The following is a 24,278-nucleotide window of genomic DNA, read 5'->3' on the forward strand; positions in this document are numbered from 1 at the left end:
GAAATATTGTATTTAGGCTAAAATAATTGATTAGTTCTTGAAGTTTACATATGAAGCATTCTTAATCTCCAAAGTTTCAAATGAAATCTATTGGTCTTTGGAGTTTAAAAATGAGCACTAGCCCTTCCATTAATTTCCTTGCTTACATATGTAGCGAAACAACGATGTCGCAAAACTTTAATTTTTTTTGCTTTAATCCAATTTTTGTAAGGAAAAAAAAATATTATTTTCATCCATAAAATTTACGCGAACTTCAATTTTCGTCTTTAAATTATTGAAATATTATATTTAGGCCAAAATACATTATTAGTTCTTGAAGTTTACATATGAAGCATTCTTAATCTCCAAAGTCTCAAATGAAAGCTATTGGTCTTTAGAGTTTAAAAAATGAGCACTAGCCCTTCCATTAATTTCCTTACTTACATATGTAGCGAAACAACATCGTGGCAAAACCTTAATTTTTTTTGCTAAAAAATAATTATACATATGTTGGGTCTAATAGAGCAACCCGTGGACAAAATCTCTAGTTTGAAATAGACCAACAAGAGAGAGAAAGAATAGCTGACCCGAGTTTTTTAAAGGTGCTTAGAAATTGCTTATTCTATGGGCCTTATTGTAAAAGTTCCAATGGATGAAAGTAGCTGAGACATTATTCATCTCTATTGTAGAAGGTGGGCAATGCTGGATAAGTGTGTGTGTGTGTTATATATATATATATATATATATATATATATATATAAATAAGAATGTTGGATAGGTGTTAATTAATCTATCCTTGCATTGTTGTCACAGTAGGATTTTTGTTCACTTTAAAGTTTAAACATGAAAAACTTTATAACTAAAGACTAAAGTAGGTGAACAAGTCCAATTTTAATTAATGGATTTCAGAGAGAATATTGTGACATATTGTGTAACATGCTAGATCTTACCATCCTAAATTAATTAATTTGAGAATCCTTTTGAATACAAAAGAGTCCTTACGGAGACAAAAGCAATAGAATAATCTCTTATGTATAATTTTTTAGTTAAAAAAGATTTGCCACATCATTTTAAAAGAGCCACTTCATCATTTCATTAGACGAGGGATTAATAGTTCTCATTTTTAAAATTTCAAGAACCAATAGCACTCATTTGAAATTTCAGAAATCAAAACTGCATGGTAAGTAAAGTTCAGAACCCAATAGTGAATTTTGGCGTACACTTTATGTCATTTTATTCACTTCCATTAACTTTAAATCCTACATGTCTAACATAATGTTTATGGTGACATTACTTAATTAGACATGAAGTACTAAATACATTCCTTTTTAAAAAAAATAGGGAAGTATCTTGTATCAAAAATGTTTAACCCTATAAATGTTTTGTAGTGCATAGTGTTTTTTTTTTTTTTTTAATAATAAAATAAAATTAAGTGCAACTTTATTGGTGATTGTTAGGAAGAAAGGCATTTACCTATCACACTTATGACTGGTATTCAAAAATAAATAAATAAATAAATGTGTCTTTTTTCTTTTGATTGAATAAATGTGTCTATTATTCATTTCATGGTGATATTTTTTTTTAAGCATAAAGTCAAAAACACCAATGGCTATTGTAAGGACTCAATTTGTGACGACCCAAAATGATAATGGGTTCGCACGTAAAAAAGGCCCAAACAATATCATTTGTAGAGCGTGGGTTTGAAAGGTTAGGCCTTGGTCACCGGACGGTGATTGGTCGTGGTGTTCATACAGAATTAAATAGTGTTCGCTCGAGGAGCCTTTCTCCTTGAGGCGGTCTAGGAGGCTCTGGTTCTTGGCCTTTTTCCCAGCCCCTTCTCCAGATTGCTTGCTTCTCCTTTTATATTAGCCTGTACCCTTTATCCTACGTCCACGTGTAGGATCGACTTTCCAGGACTGATACTTGTCCCATCAGCCCATACCCAAAGTGGTTGGGGGTGGTTGTAAAAACTGAAGAGTATGGTTCTGTTAGGTGCAGAGTATTCAATGGCAGTAATGGCAGCTTTCCCTTTGTCCTTGGTCGTTATACTATCCAGTGTCCCCTTCTCTATTGACATAGATATTTTAGATTTTTTCCAAAACTGTTCCTATACCGTTCTTGTCCCTTCTTTCAGGAGGACCCTGGGGAATGCCGAGGACAGAATCATCCTCGGCTATGTCTCAAGACTACTTAGAATTTTATTATACATCCTCGGCTATACCCCTCCTCGGCTCGGGCCTTGGGCCCCAATGTAAAAATGGGACAAGGCCACAAATTATTGGGCCCCACCGCTATTTTTTTTAGTGTGTTTGTGAGTTGATTCGATTATGTGTTCCTCATTCAATAACAAGAGACCTTCTGAATTAATAATAATATTTACAAATTTAAAATCTTCATCCACCAAAGAAATCAATTCTAAGTGTTGACATCGAGCTTAACCTAGTATTGTGAGATATGAGAAATATTCATGATATCTAATTATCTACGTAGTATTTGCATATATAAAAGTCAAAGGAAAAGCCACTTGCTACCTAGCTGGCAATTTAAAATTATTTGTTTTTATTTTTTATATTTCTAATTCGTCCAGCATAACCAACTATGAACTGGTTTTTTTTTTTTTTTTTCCTCCCATTTTATTGGATTCAGGAGCAATACTCTTCTTTCCTACCACGGAAAAAATTGTTTATTTTCAAGTCGTGGGTTGTAATATTTGTTTAATAAGTCATGTTTCCTTAATTGGTTCGATGAATATAAAAGTATGTAACTATGTATTATTAACAATATTAGGTCGACCATTCCAAATAAATAAATATAAAACCAGGATGAGTTGCACCTGTAAAATTTTTAGTTGCTGTACCTCAATCAATGTAATGGTTACTGATTTTATGATAGAATAAAAAAGTGGAGGAAAAAAAAAAACAGTTAGATATCAACAATTGAACTTTTGTATCTATTCTAACGGTAGACAAAGGAACAAATGAAAAGTTGATAAGAACAGTTAAACTTTTGTTTTTATCTAAAAAATTGATACAACCACTTGACAATTAATTAGAATATATACTTGGTGAAATCATAGCTTCTAAACTTAACTTAATTAGAATATCCACTTGGTGAAATCATAGTTTCTAAACCTAACTTTTATCATATAATATATGATTATATGATATTTACGAAATTTCAACATGTATTAAATCCTTAATTCCGGACATTTTCATCTCAAAAAAAAAAAAAAAAAAATTCCTGGACATCCCTTAATTCCTTGACATTCCTCATTCCTTAATTCCTTGACATTCTTCGTTTTGACGGGCTACTGATGGAGAAATTGTGTATAATTTACATAAAAATTGGAATATTATCTATATTCGTCCATGTTGATTGAGTATCATCCATTTTTTTCACATTATTTTTATTTTTATGTTGTATACTATAAGGGAGACAAATAATGTACAACAATTTTTATTATTATTATTATTTTGTTTTAGTTTGTTTTGCCTCCTAACCTGAGGATTCGGTTTGCCAATACCGGGTAATCCGTATTCCATACATGAAGATCTTTCTCATTTTCTCTGGTAAGACCAATCATAATTCGTGACAGATGAGCTTGAAGTGCCGTAGGAATTGGTTGCACAGACAAATCAATTGACTCCGAACGTCAAGGCAAAATGTTACACTTGACTCTGAAACTCGATTGACAACAATGAGAAGTTGTGCGTTCAGGGTACGTTTCAGACTCTTGGCTCATAAACTACAACTTAGGTCTAACCTGAACCATTTATCTGTTTATTCATCTGTAGCTGGTAGAAACTTTTTTTATTTTTATATTTTATGATAAGTCACACAGTTGGAGAACCCAAGGCTTATAAGGGGAGGAGGTGCCAGTTGAGCTAAAGCTCATTGGCAAAAGTACCTTTTAAACTTGTAAGATCTAGGACAAATGCACAAAGAGAATTTATGGTGAATTGTTTGAGTCAATATTAATCATCAAGGAGCTCTCTAGAATCTAAAATAAATAACATTTCCCACCGTAGGAAAATGGAAGAAGCTATGAATAAAAATAAAGTGCAGAATGCATATAACTTCAAACTTGGCATATAAATTACAACTGTTTAACAGCTGATTAAAACAACAATGAAAGAATTGAAACTCTCTGCCATCACCCCTCACTGCTCTACAAGTTCATTGTTTCAACAAAATCAGATAAGAGAAACAGTCAACTGGTGCGTAGCAATTGCTTTGCCCAAAATCAGGACATTACACTTGCACTGCTCCCATCCCAAAGCATTAGAAGCATTTCCTGTGCACAATAGATGGACCAGATTCATCATACTCCGCCTTAGCAATCCACATCTGCATTCCACATGTAAACAATAACCTCTCATCAGTATGCTCAGAGTACATAAATAATAAATCCAATTAGGGTTACACAATTGCAGATAGGCAATATATTATGTGTGTGTGTGTGTGTGTGTGTGTGTGTGTTTTGGTAGGTATGGATATCAGAGAAATAAAGAGGCCGTTTGGATTCAGCGTTTTCTGCTGAATCCAAGCTGCGTTTTCTGAAATTTTTTTTTTTTTTTTTTTACTTGAGCCGCACATTTTGACTAAATCAACTGTGAACAGTGCATTCGTGCACTGTTTACGGACCCACAAATTTTATTTTTTAGCAACTTTTTGATTAAAAATGGGTCCCACGATACTATTCACATATTTAAAAATTATTTTGCTACAGTGTTTTTAGTTTCAGTTTTCAGTTTCAGCAAAAATAAGCTCAATCCAAACGGACCCAAAATATAAACAAAATATATTAATGCTGTTAAATGCTTAACCAAAGCCAACCCTAAAATTTTGAAACTAGGGCTTGGTTGTTGTTGTTAAATGCTTAACCAGACTATTAAGAGGCTTTCCCAATATCAAAGAAGCTACACTGTTAGACTGAGAGAGTGCCTATATAACAAATTGAAGTACTGGCAAAACGCAGATTTACTAAACTCATTCCCACAATCTGACTATTAATACCATATTATTATACTTATGACACCATGCATATGGGCTTATCAGTCGGAAAAAATAACATAACATACCTGTTGGAAAGTGCTGAGAGATGCCAAGATGGAGCCACCAATCCACACACTGTACTTTCTCTCAGGTGGAGCAACCACCTTGATTTTCATGCTGCTTGGGGCCAAAGCAGTGATTTCCCTGCTCATTCTATCAGCAATGCCCGGGAACATGGTAGATCCACCACTAAGGACAATGTTTCCATATAAATCCTTCCTAATATCAACATCACACTTCATAATAGAGTTGTACGTGGTTTCATGAATTCCTGCAGACTCCATCCCTATCATGGATGGCTGGAAAAGGACTTCTGGGCATCGGAAACGCTCAGCACCAATGGTGATCACCTGCCCATCAGGCAACTCATAGCTCTTCTCAACAGAAGAACTAGTCTTTGCAGTTTCGAGCTCTTGCTCATAGTCAAGGGCTATGTATGCCAGCTTCTCCTTCATGTCCCTTACAATTTCACGCTCGGCTGTGGTGGTAAAGGAATAACCACGCTCAGTGAGGATTTTCATCAGCGCATCAGTAAGGTCACGACCTGCTAAGTCAAGACGGAGGATGGCATGTGGGAGGGCATACCCCTCATAAATGGGGACTGTGTGGCTGACACCATCTCCAGAGTCCAGAACAATACCTGCAAATTTCAAAAATACATGTTATATATTCTCACTCACACACACACACACACAAGGAAGGAAAAAGAAAGAATCCAAGAGATTCATTTTACACACTAGATTAGAATTCTACACTCAAATCACTGTTATTCGGTCATAATAGGAGAAATAGATCTTGAATCATAATACATGAGTGCAGAATCATAAACACAACCAAACCCCATAGTAAGTTAAAAGGATGCCTAAGCTTCATTAATGATACAAATGAATTCAAAATCATGAACTTTTAAGTTTTTCTGATACCTAGAGGACACTTAGAAAAATTAACTCATAAAAATAGCCCCCCCACATCCCCCCCCCCCCCCCCCCCAAAAAAAAAAAAAAAACCTCTTTCTTCCGACAAAAAATAAATACATGTTTCTTTCTTCCAATACACAGGTCTCTGGCTTATCTCTGGATCACTTGAACATTGGTCTCTAACCAACTATCTGAACTCTCTAAATGTCAAAACCATCTTCTCACGATATGCATAGTTAATTTCAAAGGTTAATTCAGGTCATTCTACAGATTAGCTTTAATTGCAACTAAATAAAATCACCCAGATGGTAAATCACTCAAATTGCTTACCAGTTGTACGACCACTGGCATAGAGGGAGAGGACAGCCTGGATGGCAACATACATAGCGGGAGTGTTGAATGTCTCAAACATAATTTGAGTCATTTTCTCACGGTTAGCCTTTGGGTTGAGAGGTGCTTCAGTAAGTAAAACAGGGTGTTCTTCTGGGGCAACACGGAGTTCATTGTAAAAGGTGTGGTGCCAAATCTTCTCCATATCATCCCAGTTGCTCACAATACCATGCTCAATTGGGTATTTCAATGTTAAAATACCACGTTTAGACTGGGCCTCATCCCCAACATATGCATCTTTCTGGCCCATGCCAACCATCACACCTGTGTGACGTGGGCGACCAACAATGCTAGGAAACACAGCCCTAGGAGCATCATCTCCAGCAAATCCAGCCTAAAATTCAATAATACAATAGAAATGTAATATGTTAGAATTCCATTCCTCCATGGGCACTTTTGGAAGAGATCTAGAAGTCACAAAAGACTTAGCAAATTAAATTAACTTGCAAATTTCAGAGATGAAAGCAGCTTGAAATGGTACCTTAACCATTCCTGTTCCATTATCACAGACAAGTGGCTGAATATCCTCAGTGTCTGCCATCTTCTGTCACCAGCTGAAAAAATTCATCATCTTGAATTTAGATTAATAGAACACAAGAAATAAAGAAGTAAAAGAGAGAGAGAGAGAGAGAGAGAGAGAGAGAGAGATAGAGAGAGAGAGATAGAGAGAGAGAACAAAAAATTAGTTGAATATTTGATTAACAATAACTTTATGCATGGTAACTGAGCCCACATAAGATAGCACATCATCGTACATTCATGATAAGGATTTCAATGAAATGGTGGATCAATTGATTATACACACTATTTCCTTTTTCCTTTTTTCAAGAAGTAATAGTAGTAAAAAGGTAGGGGGTAACTCTACCCAACCCAAAATCATCCCCATCATGATGCAGGACAGTCTAGGCTTCACTGCCTAGGGCATCCTGAAAATCTTAGGCTTCACCACCTGAGGGTTGCTTGGAATCACCGCCAAGCAGATAAAGAAATTTCTCAAGAAGAAAATTTTATTCAATAATAGTTTATTAAGAAAAAAACACCAGTTGGAGCCTTTTTATAGTGCTTCCAAGAATAAAAAGACCATGTCCCATATAACTAAAGGTACTCCAAAACTTGTCATGATCTAAGAAAAATGCAATCTAATCCCTATTTGTACTCGTAATAATAATAATAATAAAAGTCTAAAATAATCCAATCACATAAGATAAATGAAGATTTGAAATAATGAATTCCAAATAATTTTGGTTGTGCTCCCTGCATCATGTCCCTACTCCCTAGTGCAGGTTCACCCAGAATATCCCCCTTATAAAGGTGGAGAAATACCATGGCAAATAGATACACTACGATTAAAACCATAAAAATTAATAATTTATATGAAATGTTCATGTAATGCAACCAATGTAGTCCATCCCTACTAGCATACAGTTAAAACAAACTAAATAAATATAGATTTGACATTTTATGAACAGAGGAAGATGGAGCACTCATGCTCAAATTGACATTTAAAAAATAACAAATGAAAATGAAATGATGAATTTCACCTAGACCTTTACCCATAGAGTTTTGAATACAATATTAAAACAAACATAGTACATTATTTACTGTTACTATAATTTCACATCTTCCAACCAATCAGACAGCCAAACAAATATATCTATTCCAAATGTATCGGTTAGATACAAACAAAGGCATGAATTTATCAACAAACAATATATAATGTCTTGTATGGATTCAATAGTGCAAGAATAGTTCAAAAAATGAGAAAGGTATTTCCACCTTTGTCTTTTAAGAATGATTCATATATTTTGAACAATGTCTTCCTATTCAAGACATACACAACCTATATCTTTCAATCAGCTTGTTGGTTACCAGTTTCTATTTTCAAACCACATCGACTTGCTGCCTTTCTGTCCCAGCAAACCCAGGTGGGCGAAAAGGAAAAACGGGTTGTGGATTCCTTTCATTAGCTTAATTTTTCAGATGCCAGAAAGGGCAAACGTAGTTATTAGAGAAGAACATTTTGATGGAATTGAAAGGGTAATTTGGCTTTTTGATATGTCCAAGCAAATCAACCTTCATTGCATAAACTCATAAACAAGGCATTGTCAATACTCATTTCCCCTACTATTTATTCAAAACCATACCAATAAACACACATCATAACAACAAATTAAGATCTATTGCTAACAAAAGAAAGCAGAATCAAGCATCAAATTTAATTAGGAAAAAACAAACAAAGATATGAAATGATACAAATTTGTCCCAAAGTCTTAACAATGTGACCGATCTACAATGAAAGACGCGAACAATTTTCACGGATCATTCAATCTCGTAATGCAAATCAAAACCGAACCATCAACAACGACAAAAATAACAAATCACGTAAAATTGAAAATTCAGATCTGTGATAATGTGAGATTATAATTTATTTGGTTTAAAATGAGGAAGCAAAAAAAAAAAAAAAAAAAATGGTGAGAAACATTGGGAAAGATAGGAAGAAATTAAATAACGGATATTTTCTCAGAAACCAAACAGAAATAAAATCAATGCGAGAAGAGAAGAGAATTTCACCTGAAGAAAAAGAAAGAGATAAAGAAAGAAATGGGAGCCCTGCGATCTGTTTTAGCTGCCCGCCTTTGGGTTCAAAAATGGAATTTGAGAACACGACCTGACCAAATGCAATTCGCTGTGTTAATGAATGAGCTCTCTCTCTCTCTCTCTGTGTGCCCCGACTTATTTAATTGTGGGCCGTCGGATGTATCGACGAGATTGCAGTATTGTGCGACACGTGTTGTGGTGATCTGGGCTCCCGTGGATACAGGCTGTTTTGAAATCCCCAGCCCAAGTATGTGAAAGTACGAGATCAACCTTAAATTTTTTATTTTATTTTGAAAAATAGTAATAATAACACATTTTTTATTATTATATTTTAACCCTTTTTTCAATTTGGTTGTTAAATTTTCATGGCTTTTACTTAGTGCTTGTGTTGTATTTTAACCATTTTTTTTTTTTAAGAGTTTCAATTTATGACGTTCGCCCCTGATAATAGTTTTTTATTATCAGATCAAGACACCAATCAATTTTTGGTATATATGAGAATTGAATCACAGATCTCATGTTATCATTTCACTTATAGAAAGCACTATATAAGCAATATAGTCCATTAGTCATATAAACATTTTTTTCATAAGTAAGATGATGGAAGATATCAAAATGATAGTAAATTTAAAAATATAAAGACCAAAATGAAAGTTGTAAAAACTTTTAAACCAAGGTTGAGTTTAGATTGCACTAAAAAATGAAAGTTGGAGCATTTGGCATTTTTTCTATGGGTCCCGTGCATTGTTCACAAGACTTACAAGTATAGAAAAAACGCAAATGTTAAGTTAAAACTGGGTCTCATAATACTATTCACACGTTTAAAAATTATTTTGTTACAGCGTTTTCAGTTTTCAGTTTTTAGCAATAAACGATATCCAAACAGACCTCAAATTGAAAATAGGACAAAGAATTTTTTTTTTTTGTTATATATATAATTTTTTTTTAGGTTATCATATGATTGATATTTAGTATGGGCTATTGCTTAGCTATAATGTGAGTTGCCAATAGATAAGGTAATATTATAATTAGGAATAGACTTAGGATTTCAAGGTAGCTAGGGCTGAAGTATAAAGAAAAAAAAAAGCTTTAAATAAGCATCCATATAGAATTAAAAATTTATAAATACCCAAAATCGTTGTTTCTAAATACATTAAGATGCAATCATTTACCAACAAAGACAAAAACAAAAACAAAATAATGTTTTTTTTTTTTAAATACAAGGCTGGTTAGGATTTTTTTTTTTTTTTTTTTTGGGGGTTGAAGTTAGAGTATTTACAATGGTGGTGCTAAAATTTTTAGCTTTTAGCACTTCAAAAAGTTACTTTATTTATTATACCACCCCACTTTACAATATATCCAATATCAAATGTTTTATTTTTTTTATCACTTCATTTAAAATAATATAAACAACTCATTAAAATTAGATTCCAGGAATAGTTTTTTCAAAAAAAAAAAAAAGATTCCAGGAATAGTGGTTACATTAAGTGACCATCTATGCTTTGTGATAAGCGTCTACACTCTCTAGTTTACTAATATTAAACTCTATTACCAACAGTTGATGTCATATTGTTGTAATAGAGTATCTCACTAGTTGGCTTCTGTGGTGTTCCAAAAGTACAGCCAGAGGATATACATCCTTGTTTTACTACTGTTTTAGTGACATATATACCCTATTAATTTACTATAAATAATATTCATGATCTTTTAATATCAAAAATTTTGGTTTCAACTAAAATTCTATTTTTTCAAATCGTGCTTCGCATATGCACAAAACTAGTTTATCTCAAAACACGCATTTTCTATTTTAGTTAGTTCCCTTCTTCTTTTTTTTCACATGGACTTACATCATACTGTTTTTTTTCTTTTTCTTTTTATTTGTAATTAAGTATTCTTTTTATTATTAATTTTATATCTGCTTCTCTAGCCTCTCCCTTTCTTATTCACTTATTGCCATTGCCACCCATGACCATCACGATGATGACTATAAAAATCTATTCGGTTTTCTTCTAGGCCACCCATAGACCCTCCAATTTTATTCTCTTTACTTCTCTCATCTCAATTTGACTCGGTTCAATCACCAAAAGCTTGAATCATATAATTTGGACTCATCAAAGTAGCATGGTTCACCCAACACAGAATAATATATGATTCTTTGTCATTGACAAACTCATGGTGGTTCAATTTTTTTTTTTTTTTTTTTTAATTTCTTCTTTGATTGGTTCACGTATCTTAGATATTTCTTCTTCACCACCAACAAATTTATGGGGTGAGATCTCTAATTTATTCTTCGGTCTCATTATAAATGTATGTGTGTGAGAGAGAGGACAGGGAGGTGGAGAAGAGAAAGAGAATGGTTTGTTAAATTGAAATAAAATAAGCCAATTGCTAGGCTACAATAATGCTAGTTAGAAATGCATGTGCACTGTAGCCAACATGTAATTGGCTAATTGGAAGCTAGTTTAATGTGGGCTAAGTTTTGGGGTTAGGTATGCAAATTTAAGTTAGACTAGCCTCGAAGTAAATTATTGCTTATCCAAAGTAATAAACAATGAAAATTTAAAATAAATAAATATGCGCTATGGTAGAATCCAACATCGAATTTGACTTTTCACATCCTAATGTGAAGAGAAAGTAAATTACTAGAAAACCCTTACTCCATGTGACATAGGTATATAATGGAATAAGTCACTTGTAACCTTGTTATTTTCTGTCCAAGGTAACCAAAAAGATAAAAAGAAAAACAAGAAACTTGGATTACGATATGGTAGAGTCTACTGTCAAAGTTGCTAGAAACACTATCCGCTCTTGATAATTTCTCTTTATCATCAAATCAAGATACTAATTGATCTTTGGTATAGGCGAGGGTAGAACCTCAAATCTCTTATTTGATAATAAGAGACTTTACCAGTTAAACTAACTATAACTCACAAACTTGTTAAGTCTAACATAAAATAAAGAGATTAAATTTTATAAAGATATAATGTAAAACCCAAGTTTTACCTCTCTAATTCCAACATGCCACATTATCATATTACATATTAAAAAATAGACACAATCAAACTTAATCAATTCTAATACTCATTTGAAAATCCAACTTAACTATGAGTTTATTGGGATTTTTTTTTAAAATAACTATAAATTCAAAACAATATTATTAGTTAGATAACTTTCCAAACTATTTTCATTTCTAACAATTTGAGTCTAATAGACTCGATTTTGCCATTCAAAAATGCACTTGAAAATCGAGTGTGAGAAACTCGAGTTTGAAAATCGAGTGTCTCACACTCGATTTCCAAGTGTATTTTCAAATGGCAAAATTGAGTCTAACATACTCAAATTGCTAGAAATAAAAATAGATTGAAACGTTGCCTTACTAATAAAATAGTTTGAAGGATTTAGTTATTTTTAAAAAAAATCCGTTTATTGAGATATTATTATGTGTGATAGGATGCATTAAATTTAAATAAAAAGCTGATGTGGTAATCTCTTATTGAATTCACACCCCATCTTACCAAATTCGTACTCTAAAATAAAATTAAAAATACTAAAACATTATAAAGTTACTGTTCAATACTAGATGAATTATTACTACATTTGAAAAAATTACTAATTTGGGTACATGGATATAGTCATGAAAACCACACGTATTGATGACTTATTTGTTCAATAGTCAACTCATAGGTTCAATAAAATGGTTTTATACTTAGGGTCTTTTTTGATACCGCTTATTGATGAAAACTGAAAATTAAAAATTGAAAACTAAAAACACTGTAGCAATTTTTTTTTAAAAATGTGTAAATAGTACCGTGAGACCCAGTTTTAAAGTTTTTTTTTGGTTGAATAAAGTACTTGCAGGTCTCATGAATAGTGCACGGAACCCACTGAAAAAGCATAATTTTGTTGAAAACTGATTTCTCTTCCTGCATAGCCATGGGTCTCACATCTAAAAATGTGAAATGCAGACACACCCAACTTTCATCGCAATCCAAACGGATACTTAATTGGTTTGTGGGTTCTAGGTTACTTAATTGATAAAGTATTTTATCAATAAATATTTTTATTTGAATCTCGTATACATGCACAAAGAATCAATTGGTGTATTGACATAATTATAAAGAGCAATTATGATAAAGCAAACACCATAAGTTTAAATTCTATTGCATTTATTAAAATAATTAATTAATTAATTAATTAAAGATTTTTTTGGGGGAAAATTAATTCAAAAATATTTAAATATTTAAAAATATAAAAAAGGAATGCATAGAAAAGAAAATTGATCAGCTAGTACTAATACAAACATAGATCTCATTGATATATAGAGAGAATTTCTTTGACGATGATAAAAAACAAAAGTTTTAGAATTTATGTTCTAATTTTCTCACAGGCTTCAAAATAATACTTAAAAGTCTTCTCAATAAAGTGAAATGTTAAAGAACATATAGTTATTTGATTTAAAAACCCTAAAACAGTAAAAACTCGGATGGTTAAAACTTCAAATGAAAACCGTGAAGATCAGTATTAAACAAATTTGCGAATAGACTAGCTTCTTAGGGAACTCTAGGTTTTTGTTTATATTGGGCTTGGCCTTCATCAATATATTTTGTATATTTGTGGGAAGTCTAGGCGCTACCAAACCCCCCCCCCCCCCCCCCCCCCTCTTTTTTTGGTTAAGAGGAATAAACATAAACAAACAAACACCAACAACAACTAACTGGCCACATAGGCCATAGCAACAGCTACAAGCCTATAGTAATACAGCCCATTAATATCCAAATCAAGTAACTGATCTAATTCAACAGAGGGGGAAACATCAAAAATAACAAAATCTTCCCTCATGGAGCATTCCCTTTTAGCCAAAAAAATCGGTACATTTGTTCGCCTCTCTAAATGTATAGACCACCCTGGCCTGAGTGAGCCTGGCTAGAAGGGACCTGCAATCATATAGAAGAGGAGAATAAGCTCTGTTAGGACTATCAACACCATTGAGTAGATCCACAATCACCTTGGCATGAAGCTCCACATCAAACTGATGGATTCCTAGTTGGATGGCTAAATTTAGCCCATCTCTCAAGGCCCACAGCTCAGACATAACACTAATGGTATATCCAATTGATCTTGAGAATCCTTTAATCCAATTGCCTTGACTATCTCTAATAATACCTTCACCTCCAGCCTTACCTAGGTTCCCAAGAGATGCACCATTAGTGTTAAGTTTGTGCCATCCCACAAAAGGTTTGGTCCATCTGATCGGGATAACAATTTTTGAAGATATCTGCTTGGCCTTATTCACACATAAGAAGTAATCCAGAGCTTGACTAAGCCAAGTTTTATGGAGGATGGTGTAGACATCGCATTTTGTACCTCTTACGACTCGGGCCCTCGTTCCCCAATGATGCTCAAACTTTAAAGCTCAATGCTAGTTTAAAGCCCAATCAGATATCACATTGACTTAAAAAGTGTTAAAATAGAAAATATAACATTTTAAACGAGAAAAATCTATTTTGGGAAATAAAATGACCAAAGTGGCCCTTGGCCCACATACGTGAGCAAGCATACGCGGGCTAAAGCATGCATACGCAGGCAGACTCCTCTGTTCGCAACTAAGGTTTTAGCAGAATAAAAAATGCAAGTTTTCTGCAATAATGGCTAAGGTTTTGAATGAATCCTACATCATTTGAGAGCCGTTCCAAACCATTTTTTTTTCCACTATATTAAGCCTTACATGGTATATTTTCAAAACACATAGAAATCTCACGAGAAAAACCTAATATTTACTAGAAAATAGTGAATCAGAATGGATTTTTTTTTTTTTTTTTTTTTTTTTACAAAATACCCTCAAGTCAATTTTATTTAATTGGAACCTTTTTTGGCCTAATTCTTTGAGTTTAAGATTACTATTCGCTTGTTTAATGACTTGTGATAGATTTGATTGAGGGGAACAATCAAAATCAAGCTTGTAAAGCTTTTCATTTGAGGTATTGAGTCCAACCCTTTCTTTTTTTTCTTTTTTCTTTTTTTCTTTTCTGCTTTTCTTTTTGCGTTGAATCTTGTTTTCTACATGGTTTATGCTTGTGTATGTCTGTTTAGGTTAGTTTTGTAGTTCTTTTTATGTTTTATGCATGTTAGGTTGTTAGATTTTCATTTTAAAGTTCCGCTCTGTTTTTGGGTTTTTTAGGTTTTCTAGGCAAGAGACTGCGTACGCATAATCTTGCCTACGCACGTAGGCTTTATTATGCGCACACAAGCTTGTTCTTGCGTGCGAAAGCCGCAGCCCAGAAATCCTAATTTTATTTATTTATTGCTTCTATGTTCACATGTTTATTTTGTTTAAGCTTCTTTTATATGTCCTATGCTCCATAAGCTTCTGTTTACTTTGTTCACATGCTTGTTTGTCCTTAACATGTTTAGATTAGGGTTTATCTTTTTGTTCCTTAATCTTAATGCCATGCCATTCATTCACATGTCCATGCATCGATACCATAGGGGCTGAGTTGCTGCAAGGTAAGCAAAGTTAGGTTATGCATCAATATGAACATGCATTTGGTTGATTTAATCTTTTCTTGATGTATATACAAAATAGATACCATGTTTTATTTAATAATGTGATGTTGCTTGCTACCATGATTAAGTTGTTGTCTTGCTTTAGATGTATGATAGGATTTTCACATGCTAGATGTATGCTAGGGTTTGTATAATCATTTGGGTTTGGCTCTCTTTTGCTTTATGGATTGATATGATGTGTTGTTTTGGGATAATAATGCCATGATTGTATGTTAGATGCATGCTAGTGTCTACGTGAGTTTAGAATACAAATATTGAAAATTATTTTTAATAAGGTTAAGGTGTAAGACACAATAATGGGAGACTAACCTTAGGGTTAGGTAATCTTGGGTGTCTAACACCTTCCCAAAAACGTACCTAAACTCCGAACTCATATCTCTGGTAGTAAGATCAAAGTTCTCTCCTCGAAAGGACGCCATATATATGGTTCCTAGACCATTGCAAAAATTAGTTGGCGACTCCAACTCCCCCTTATGTCCACAGATGGGATTGGGAATGTTGTTCTCAAAAACAATCTTGTTTCTATTCTTCCAAAGGGACCAAATAGCAAAAAGAAAAAAGAGTGCACCAAGGGATGGAGGATTTATACCCAACAATGCTTAAACAGTTGGTTTTTATCCAGTTTTCTAGGCTTCCAGTAAATGAATTAATTTGTGAAGGGGGAACCTCCAACTTTCTCCAAAACTTATGAGCCACTTCACAATCCCTAAGGAGGGGGACAATGGTTTCATCTTGGCAATTACACAATGGGCAAACCCTATCACAATTTATACCCCTTGCAGCCAATACATCTTTCACAAGAATGCTATCATGAAAGCACAGCCAAAGAAAATTAGCAATCTTTGGTAAAATATCGAGTTTCCATATCCATTGCCCTTGAAATGGGGTATTTGAGGTCTCTCCCTGGTTTGCTAGTTGATATGCTGAGTTGGTGGAGAATTCTCCATTTTTTGAATACTTCCACATGATAGTGTCTCTCCTATTCCTAAAATTTTGAACTGGGACAACTTTGATCTTATCCTTGATGGAAGCTAGGAGATTGAAGGAGATGGACTCCCAACTCCAGTCATGGTCACGGCAAAGGTCAGCCACAGTCATGCTATATTCTTCATGCCTTAGTGGTCCTTCAATCATGTCCCTTAGAGAGTCACCATTGATCCAAATATCCAGCCACACCCTAACCCCCGAGCCATTCCCAAATCTCCAAAAAATCCCTTTAGTGCAGATGGGGAACCCCAGTTTAATGGCTTTCCAGTTTGGAGAAGAAGGAAGTTTCTCTAGATCTCTTAGCCTTGCTCTCGATGTGAAACAATATTTTTTTCAGAATCACCTTTACCCATGGTGCATCTTGCTCTTGATACATCCTCTAGTTTAATTTTGAAAGCAGTGCTATGTTTTTAGCTCTGCCCGCTTGTATCCCTAAACCCCCTTCTTCTTTAGGCTTCACAATTTTACTCCAGCCCACTATGTGCATCCTTTTCTTTTCACTCATGGACCCCCATAAAAAGTCCTGATTGATTTCATCCAACTTATCACAAACATAGGCCGACAAAGCAACCCCTTGCATAACTTAGTTTGGAATGGTAGACATGACTGATTTGATTAATACAGTCTGTTCGGGAAATGAGAGAAACTTCGCCTTCCACCCTAAAAGCTTACTCATGACCCTCTCTGCAATGAATTTATATGGATTTCTATTAGTCCCTCTATGCCTAAGAGGGAATCCAAGACACTTCCCAATGTTTTGAGTCTCACAGATACCTAATCTCTCACACATTTCCTCTTTCAAATTTTCATTAACATTTTGAGAGATACATACGGGATTTTTCAGCGTTGATTTTTTGACCAGATTCAAGGCAGAATTTCTCAAGCACTTCTGTCAATGCTTCACATGCAAAGGAGTCCACTTCGTTGAATAGAATAATATCGTCAGCAAACTAAAGATGGGAAAAGCCCAAATTTTCCCTAGAAGCCTTCAAAGGAATCCAAACTCCATCTAAACATTTCTGTTTAATAAGATGTCCTAAATATTCCATGCATACAATAAATAGGTATGGGGACAACGGATCTCTCTGTCTAATGCCTTTAGAAGGTTCAAAAGACTCTAAAGCTCCCCTATTAACTAGGATGAAAATGCTTGAAGTCGTTACGCAGCTCATGATAACCTTGGTGAGTTTTGGAGGAAAATTAAAAGCTTGAAGCACTCTATGGATGAAGCTCCACTCTAACCTATCGTACGCTTTTTCCAAATCCAACTTCACATCTATGAAGCCCACTCTCCCCTTTTTGTTGTCCAAAGCATGAAAAAGTTTCTGAGCAATAAGGACATTATCAATGCCTTTTCGGGCTGGTACGAATGCAGTTTGTACAAGAGAGATCAGATTGCCAAGATGGGGTCTAAGTCGAGCAACGACAATCTTTGAAACAATTTTATACACAAAATTGCATAAGCTAATGGGCCTATAATTGCTCAGTGATTCTGGATTTTGGCATTTTGGGATCAAGGAAATCAACGTCTCATTGAGATATTTTGGAATAGAGCCTCGGGCAAAAATTTCTGTCACCTCAGTGCATACAAAATTTTTCACATCTGACTAGAAATATTGGTAGAATCCCATGTGAAGGCCATCAGATCCTGGTGCCTTGAAAGGCTTGAGAGCCCATAGGCAGGATCTAATCTCCTCGTTCGTAACTTCACTAGTTCTATCCTCATCTATTAGGTAGCAACAGGAAAAGTCAGAGACATTCGAGGAAATGGTTGACAATCCTAGCTCAGTGGTGTAGAGCTTCTTAAAGCCAAGCCTAGTGTGCTCCTTTATCTTCTTTTCCTCAGTTAGCTAGTTTCCAACAACATCCTTGATACATCTAATCTTGTTTCTATGACGCCTCACCACTGTGGAAACGTGGAAGAATGAGGTATTACGGTCTCCAAATGTGGCTGCATTTAATCTGGACTTGAAGGCCTAATACTCCTCCTCCTGCATTAAAATCAGGGAATATTCTATAATTAACTACTTTCCAACTTCAGCAAGAACTCATTTGGATTATTGGCTAGAGCTTTTTTAGCACCATTCAGTTTGGCTAGCACTCACCTTTTTTTGGCCAATGGTTCCCAAAAAACATTCCATCTTTTGGCTCTAGTAGCAAAATTCATGATGGTCACCTGTAATTCTCTATCCTTAGGTCATGCTTCCTGAACAACTCTCGGGAATTTAGGGAGTAGGGGCCATATTGTTTGGAAGCAGAAAGGTTAAGTTAGATGGTTCGCACTAGACCTACATAACTTAATTAAAACCAGGCAGTGGTCCAAGAATGTTCTAGGGAGGTGAGTCACTATTGCTTTTAGGTAAAGAAGTTTCCACACAGGGTTGGCAAAGCACCTATCAATTCTTTCCAAGATTAGATTTGAAATGGGCCTGTAGTTTGTCCACATGAACTTTGGACCAGCAAAGCCCAAATCTAACATATTGCACTCATCCAAACATCCTTTAAACTCAAGAACTCTGTTCAACTTTACTTGGTCCCCACCAAATTTATCTTCCTTACACAAAACTTTGTTAAAGTCTCCCAACATGAGCTAAGGCAGATTGTGGAGATGAGCAACAATCTTAGATCATCCCATAATATCCTTCTTTCTACTAACCTAGGACTAGCATAAATTGCAGAAAATAAGCCAGGTGAGGTTAGAGGTACGCACCTTTACCGAGGCATGAATCTCCTACTTAGTGGCTAATAGAGGTAAAACTTCAACATCTTCCTTTTTCTAGAGAATCCACAACCCCCCAACATAACCAATGGTATCTATTGTAATGTACCCATCGAATGGCAGACCTTCTATGATCCTTGTTGCTCTGTCCCCACCCACTCTTTTCTTTGTAACAACCAAAATAGAAGGGTGGTGATTAATAGTTATTTCAAATATTCTTCCTTTGAAATCCACATTCAAAGCTCCTCTACAATTCCATAGTAATATATTTATTTTAACAAATTGACTTAAAGGCACCTCAATCTCATGTGGATTAGGATTCATTATATCTACATCCACCATACTCCATCTCATCCTTCTCGGTAGATCCTTGGACACCGCCTAAGCTGGCTTCCCTATCATCATGTATTTCAGAATGCCCATTGCGTCCTCTCTATATAGGAGCCATGATTTGAATCAACTTCAAAGTTGGGTGGTTCCCCATATGGGTCGTGGCCATCCCTCTAAAATCCATCAGCTTCCTCTCTTATATAAGCCACCCGAATTCGTCCTAGTGAGGCACGATTGATGGCTGTCATTGCCTGCTCAGCTCCTCCGCCGCCTCCCAAGAGATCTCCGGAATGTTCGTAAGGAATTTCCATCACGGGTTGAGCATGAGGTTCCGCGCATTGTGGTCCAAAGGAAGATTCTTTGATTTGATGCTTGCTGGGTTTATAGGGAATAAATGTTTCCATGCGTGCCCTAACTTTTCCTCTAACCAACTTGGAGTTTCTGTTGGAGCCACTCTTATCTGGGTTATTACCTTGTCCTAGAATTGCTACCACTCTGTTCTTGTACCACATGGCTTACCCAAATCTTATAATGAGGTCATTCCTAGTAAGAACCCCTCCATTCTCAAACTAACCACCACTTCCTGAAGCTTCTGGGTGTTTTATTAGGTCGCCCTTACCCCCCGGATTGAAGGAAAGGCGTTTCTGGCTTTTTGAACCCTTAAGGTTTTTTGCATCCTTTACCCCTGCCCTTTATTTCCTTTTACCTTGTTTTTTCTACAAAACCTTGGTTTTAATTCCATCAATCTACCTCATACCCTGCTGCTTCCCACTACTTGAAATCTCCTAACAATCTTCCATCTCACTTTCAATCCCCAAATTGAGAGCTTTTTGCAGGTTTTGGGCTGCAACTACACGTGTGACCTCAATTCTTGCTCCAGTGCTTTCTTTAAATTTCTTGACATTATGAAGCAGTTCGTCTTCTTCCTCACTTGAGTGTTGGGTAGACATGGAGAACTCAACTTCCATACTTTGGCTACTCTCTCTCTCTCTCTCTCTCTCTCTCTCTCTCTCTCTCTCTCTCTCTCTCTCTCTATATAAATTAATGCTACAAACCCTTTAAGCTAACTTAATTTGGACTTTGAACAATTATCCTTATATTATATTATAATATAAAATACACAAAAAAAAAAAAAAAAAAAAAAAAAGAAAAAGAAAGAAAGGCTAGAGTCAGAAAAGCTTATTATGGAGGCCCAATTTCAATGAAAAGTTATGTGCTCCGTAAATCATATGGGCCACTATAATGGTCCAACCCAATAAATATTATCTTTTTTTTTTTTTTTTGAGGAATCGGTAAGGCCTAAGGAACCCACCAAATGGCAAATATTATCTTAGTAATCTTACAGTGCCAGTATGTTTAATTGTGTATATTCCTCGTACGAACTTACCAATAAAGTAGGGCGAAATAAAAATAATAATAAAGGAACTAGGTACTACATTCCGTACGATTTGTTCTGGCTAGAAAGAGAAATGTGAAATAAAAGGGTACGAAAATTTATATTGCAAAAATTCATGTTTATTTTAGTATGAAAATAAAAAATTAATTTTTTTATATTTTACCTACTTACTTTTTAAAATATCCAACATCAAATTATCTATTTTACACTATAAAGCCATACAATATCAAAAAAAATTGTTTCTTTTTTCTTATACAACAACCACCATCTATTCTCTCTTCTTTCTCAGGATATGTAAAGAAAATCTCTCAAAAAAAAAAAAGGGATATGTGAAGAAAAATAAAATAATTAAATGCAAAATAGATAATGCTAGATACTAATATAAATTTACACAACTAGTCGTAAACTCGTGCTATGCACGGGAACCTACCTATTTGTGTCTTTTGTTTGTAACTGCATGTTGTCTTATTAACACCTATGAACTAAAAAGATTTTTTCTTTCTTAATTTGTTTCCTGATCTTACATGAAGTGAGCTCTGGAGAAATTCATCATGTTAGGATCGTGAGCCATGAATTGGATCATCAATTGTTGCTTTTGGTTTACAGTTTTGAAGAGATTAAGAGCATCTACTTATGATCAAACATCATCTTCTCCAAAAATAGTTTTTGGTTAACACATTTGTATTTTGGGTTTTAGGTATTCTACACAAATAGTTTTTGGTTTACAGTTTTGAAGAAACTAAGAAAAGAGGGAGAGTGTTATTGTATTTGGCTAAAAGTCTAACTTGCCTTAGGGGTTTTTTTTTTTTCATTAATTGATTATAATATTCGATAGGATAATTCCTTCTTCTATTTATTTTGAAAGCTAGATGATGATGATGAAGATTCCGCATCTAAGGTGAGGAAATTGCTACAAGAAAAAGTGATTTTGATCCTTAGATTCCTTTATCTTAAACAAACATTTACATATAGTATTAACGTATGACCATGATTCTTGTCTTTGTTGTTCTGTACATGAAACAAACTCTTTGTATTTTATTATGAAGTGTCCACAACGTGTTAAAATGAAATACTTCATAAACCTATTTCCTTAAACTTCCTTAAAATTTTAATTAAACATTAAATTAAAATAGCATAGAGTTGGCTTTGATTGGGTATTGTAGACTTGTAGTAGGAAGTAGAGTTTTAATCATAGAATTTTTATGATATGGAGCTTTAACCAACGTTTCTTTATATATATATATATATATATATATATATTAGTTTTAGAAAAGTTTTTTTTTTTTTTGGGTTTATGTTTTTTTTTTTTAATATTGTGCTGATGTGGAAAATTGTGGGAGTTTCAAAAGTTTTGGTTTTATATATATATATATATATAATACGTGAAAAAAAAATACTTAAATAAAAAGAGTAGGGGTTTATATTTGTTGAAATTTTTGTTATAGAATTTTAGTTGAAGAGAGTTTCAGAGGTTTTGGTTATATATATATATATATATATAGATAATACGTGAAAGTTTCTCCAAATATATATATATATATATATATATATGTGGGGGCCAGTCAATCAACAGACCTATTAAGGTCAAGATAATTGGGCCTATGGCCCATCCGAGGATGCAAATTCGTCCGAGGAGGCCCAGGTCAGGTCGTAAGGGTAACCACCGAGGGGGTGGTAGTCAATATCACGAAAGTAGAGTTCCGTATTCATTCGAAAACACCATACTCCTCGGCAGTATGTGTCCGAGGACGATCAAGACGCGGTCTTGTTACAATCGGACCTCGGAACTATGTCACCACTGAAGAGGGGATAACAGACCAAGGGTAAGAAAGAAAAAGGCAAATAAATATCTATAACTACAGCTACCTCCGCATTAATTGCCTTTCAACCAACTCTATAGCCGCATTAATGTGGAGGTGATACCTGAACAGTAATGAAGAAGCCTTATAGCTACCCATAGGAGGTTCCAGGAGGCACTAGATGGGATAGAAAGAAATCCCCTGAACCCAACCTACACGTGTGTGGTGAGGATGGAATACAGAGGGTGGTATATAATATGAAAGAAGAACATGCAGAAAAAAAAAGGATCGGAACATAAAAAAAAGAAAAAAGAAAAGCAAAGACTTAAGAAGAAAAACGTGAAAAACAAAAGGACAGTATCTATTTCAAAAAAAAACCGATTGTTGTGCCAGTTCTGAGCCTTCAATAAACGTGAGGGTGAATTTTTTCATTCTACGAAAGTTAATCTAGTTCTTAATACCCACGCTCTACAAATTATATTGTTTGGGCCTTTTTACGTGCGAACCTAATATCATTTTGGGTCGTTACAAATCGAGTCCTTACAATATATATAATACATGGAAAAAAATACTTATATAAAAAGAGTATGGGCTTATATTTGTTGAAATTTTTGTTATAGAATTTTAGTTGAAGTGGAATTTTCAAGTTCTTAAAACATATATCTAATAGAGTTTTACTTAAACTAAATTATTGTAACAATTGATAAGATAATTATATGTTAAAGAGAAATAATAAATATATAAGATATAAAACCTAAATTAAAAAGAATCTAAAATAAAAATAAAAATAAAATAGTGGTGACGTGAAAAATTATAGGAACTCCAAAAGTTTTGGTTTTATATATATTTATATAGATTATTGTAATAATAATATATTTTTATTAAAAAAAAACTTTATATAGTTTGAAATTAGTAAATTTTAAATTTAATTGTCTAAAATATAGTATTTTTTTTATTACACAAACACCGATGCAATCATGCAAGCGCTGCAAGGAAAACGCGTATATATTTGTATCCATGAACATATATGGTACAAACACAGCGAGTGTATCTCAGTCAGCCTACTAGGAAACTAGCTGTTAATCTTCTCTTCAGTCGGTCAAAAAGAAAAGAGAAAAAAAGAGGGAACTAGCTGTTAACTCGGCGACATGTGAATAATATATAGACAGGAGAATTTAATGTAATGTCCTTGGTAGGCCATAAATGCTGCTCCTGTTTTTGGGAGTATCATCATGGATTAATGTCGCTGAGTTGTGAGAAGCGTGAACTACCAAAAAAGAAAAATCTCAATTATTGGATGAGTGCATTTTTTATATATGTATTGGGTATAAAATTTAAAGAGAAAAGTTACGACATTTGTTTAATAAGTATTTTTTAAAAATATATGAAAAAAATTAATTGACTTTTTTTTTTTACAATTTCTTAAGTTGAAGGAGTATTTTTTATTTTATTTTTTTTTTTATGAAAGTGATATTAAAACTTGTTTAAAATAGTCTATTAATAAATGCATTAAAGGCACATATTAACAGATCCAAACTAAAGTT

At 34.1% G+C, this 24,278-nt stretch overlaps 1 protein-coding gene across 1 annotated transcript; it reads right to left on the bottom strand.

Annotated features, from left to right (window-relative positions):
- Positions 1 to 4,028: 4,028 nt before the first annotated feature.
- Positions 4,029 to 9,075, bottom strand: LOC126730569 (actin). The gene is made up of 5 exons (XM_050434980.1): positions 8,913 to 9,075; positions 6,823 to 6,895; positions 6,282 to 6,675; positions 5,061 to 5,674; positions 4,029 to 4,326 (listed from the first exon to the last, which is right to left on the bottom strand). The coding sequence occupies exons 2-5, from the start codon at positions 6,880 to 6,882 to the stop codon at positions 4,261 to 4,263; spliced, it is 1,134 nt and encodes a 377-aa protein (XP_050290937.1). The 5' UTR covers positions 6,883 to 6,895; positions 8,913 to 9,075; the 3' UTR covers positions 4,029 to 4,260.
- Between the last annotated feature and the right edge of the window lie 15,203 nt (positions 9,076 to 24,278).

The sequence above is a fragment of the Quercus robur genome, chromosome 1 (genome assembly GCF_932294415.1).
Source record: "Quercus robur chromosome 1, dhQueRobu3.1, whole genome shotgun sequence".
Classification (NCBI taxonomy): domain Eukaryota; kingdom Viridiplantae; phylum Streptophyta; class Magnoliopsida; order Fagales; family Fagaceae; genus Quercus; species Quercus robur.

What these genes read in the sequence shown, in the direction of transcription:
- LOC126730569 (XM_050434980.1), bottom strand. Translation starts at nt 6,882, where the DNA reads ATGGCAGACACTGAGGATATTCAGCCACTTGTCTGTGATAATGGAACA. An exon ending in ATGGAACAGGAATGGTTAAG is followed by an intron (nt 6,676 to 6,822) that starts GTACCATTTCAA and finishes ATTGAATTTTAG; the next exon opens with GCTGGATTTGCTGGAGATGA. An exon ending in CTCTCAGCACTTTCCAACAG is followed by an intron (nt 4,327 to 5,060) that starts GTATGTTATGTT and finishes TGTGGAATGCAG; the next exon opens with ATGTGGATTGCTAAGGCGGA.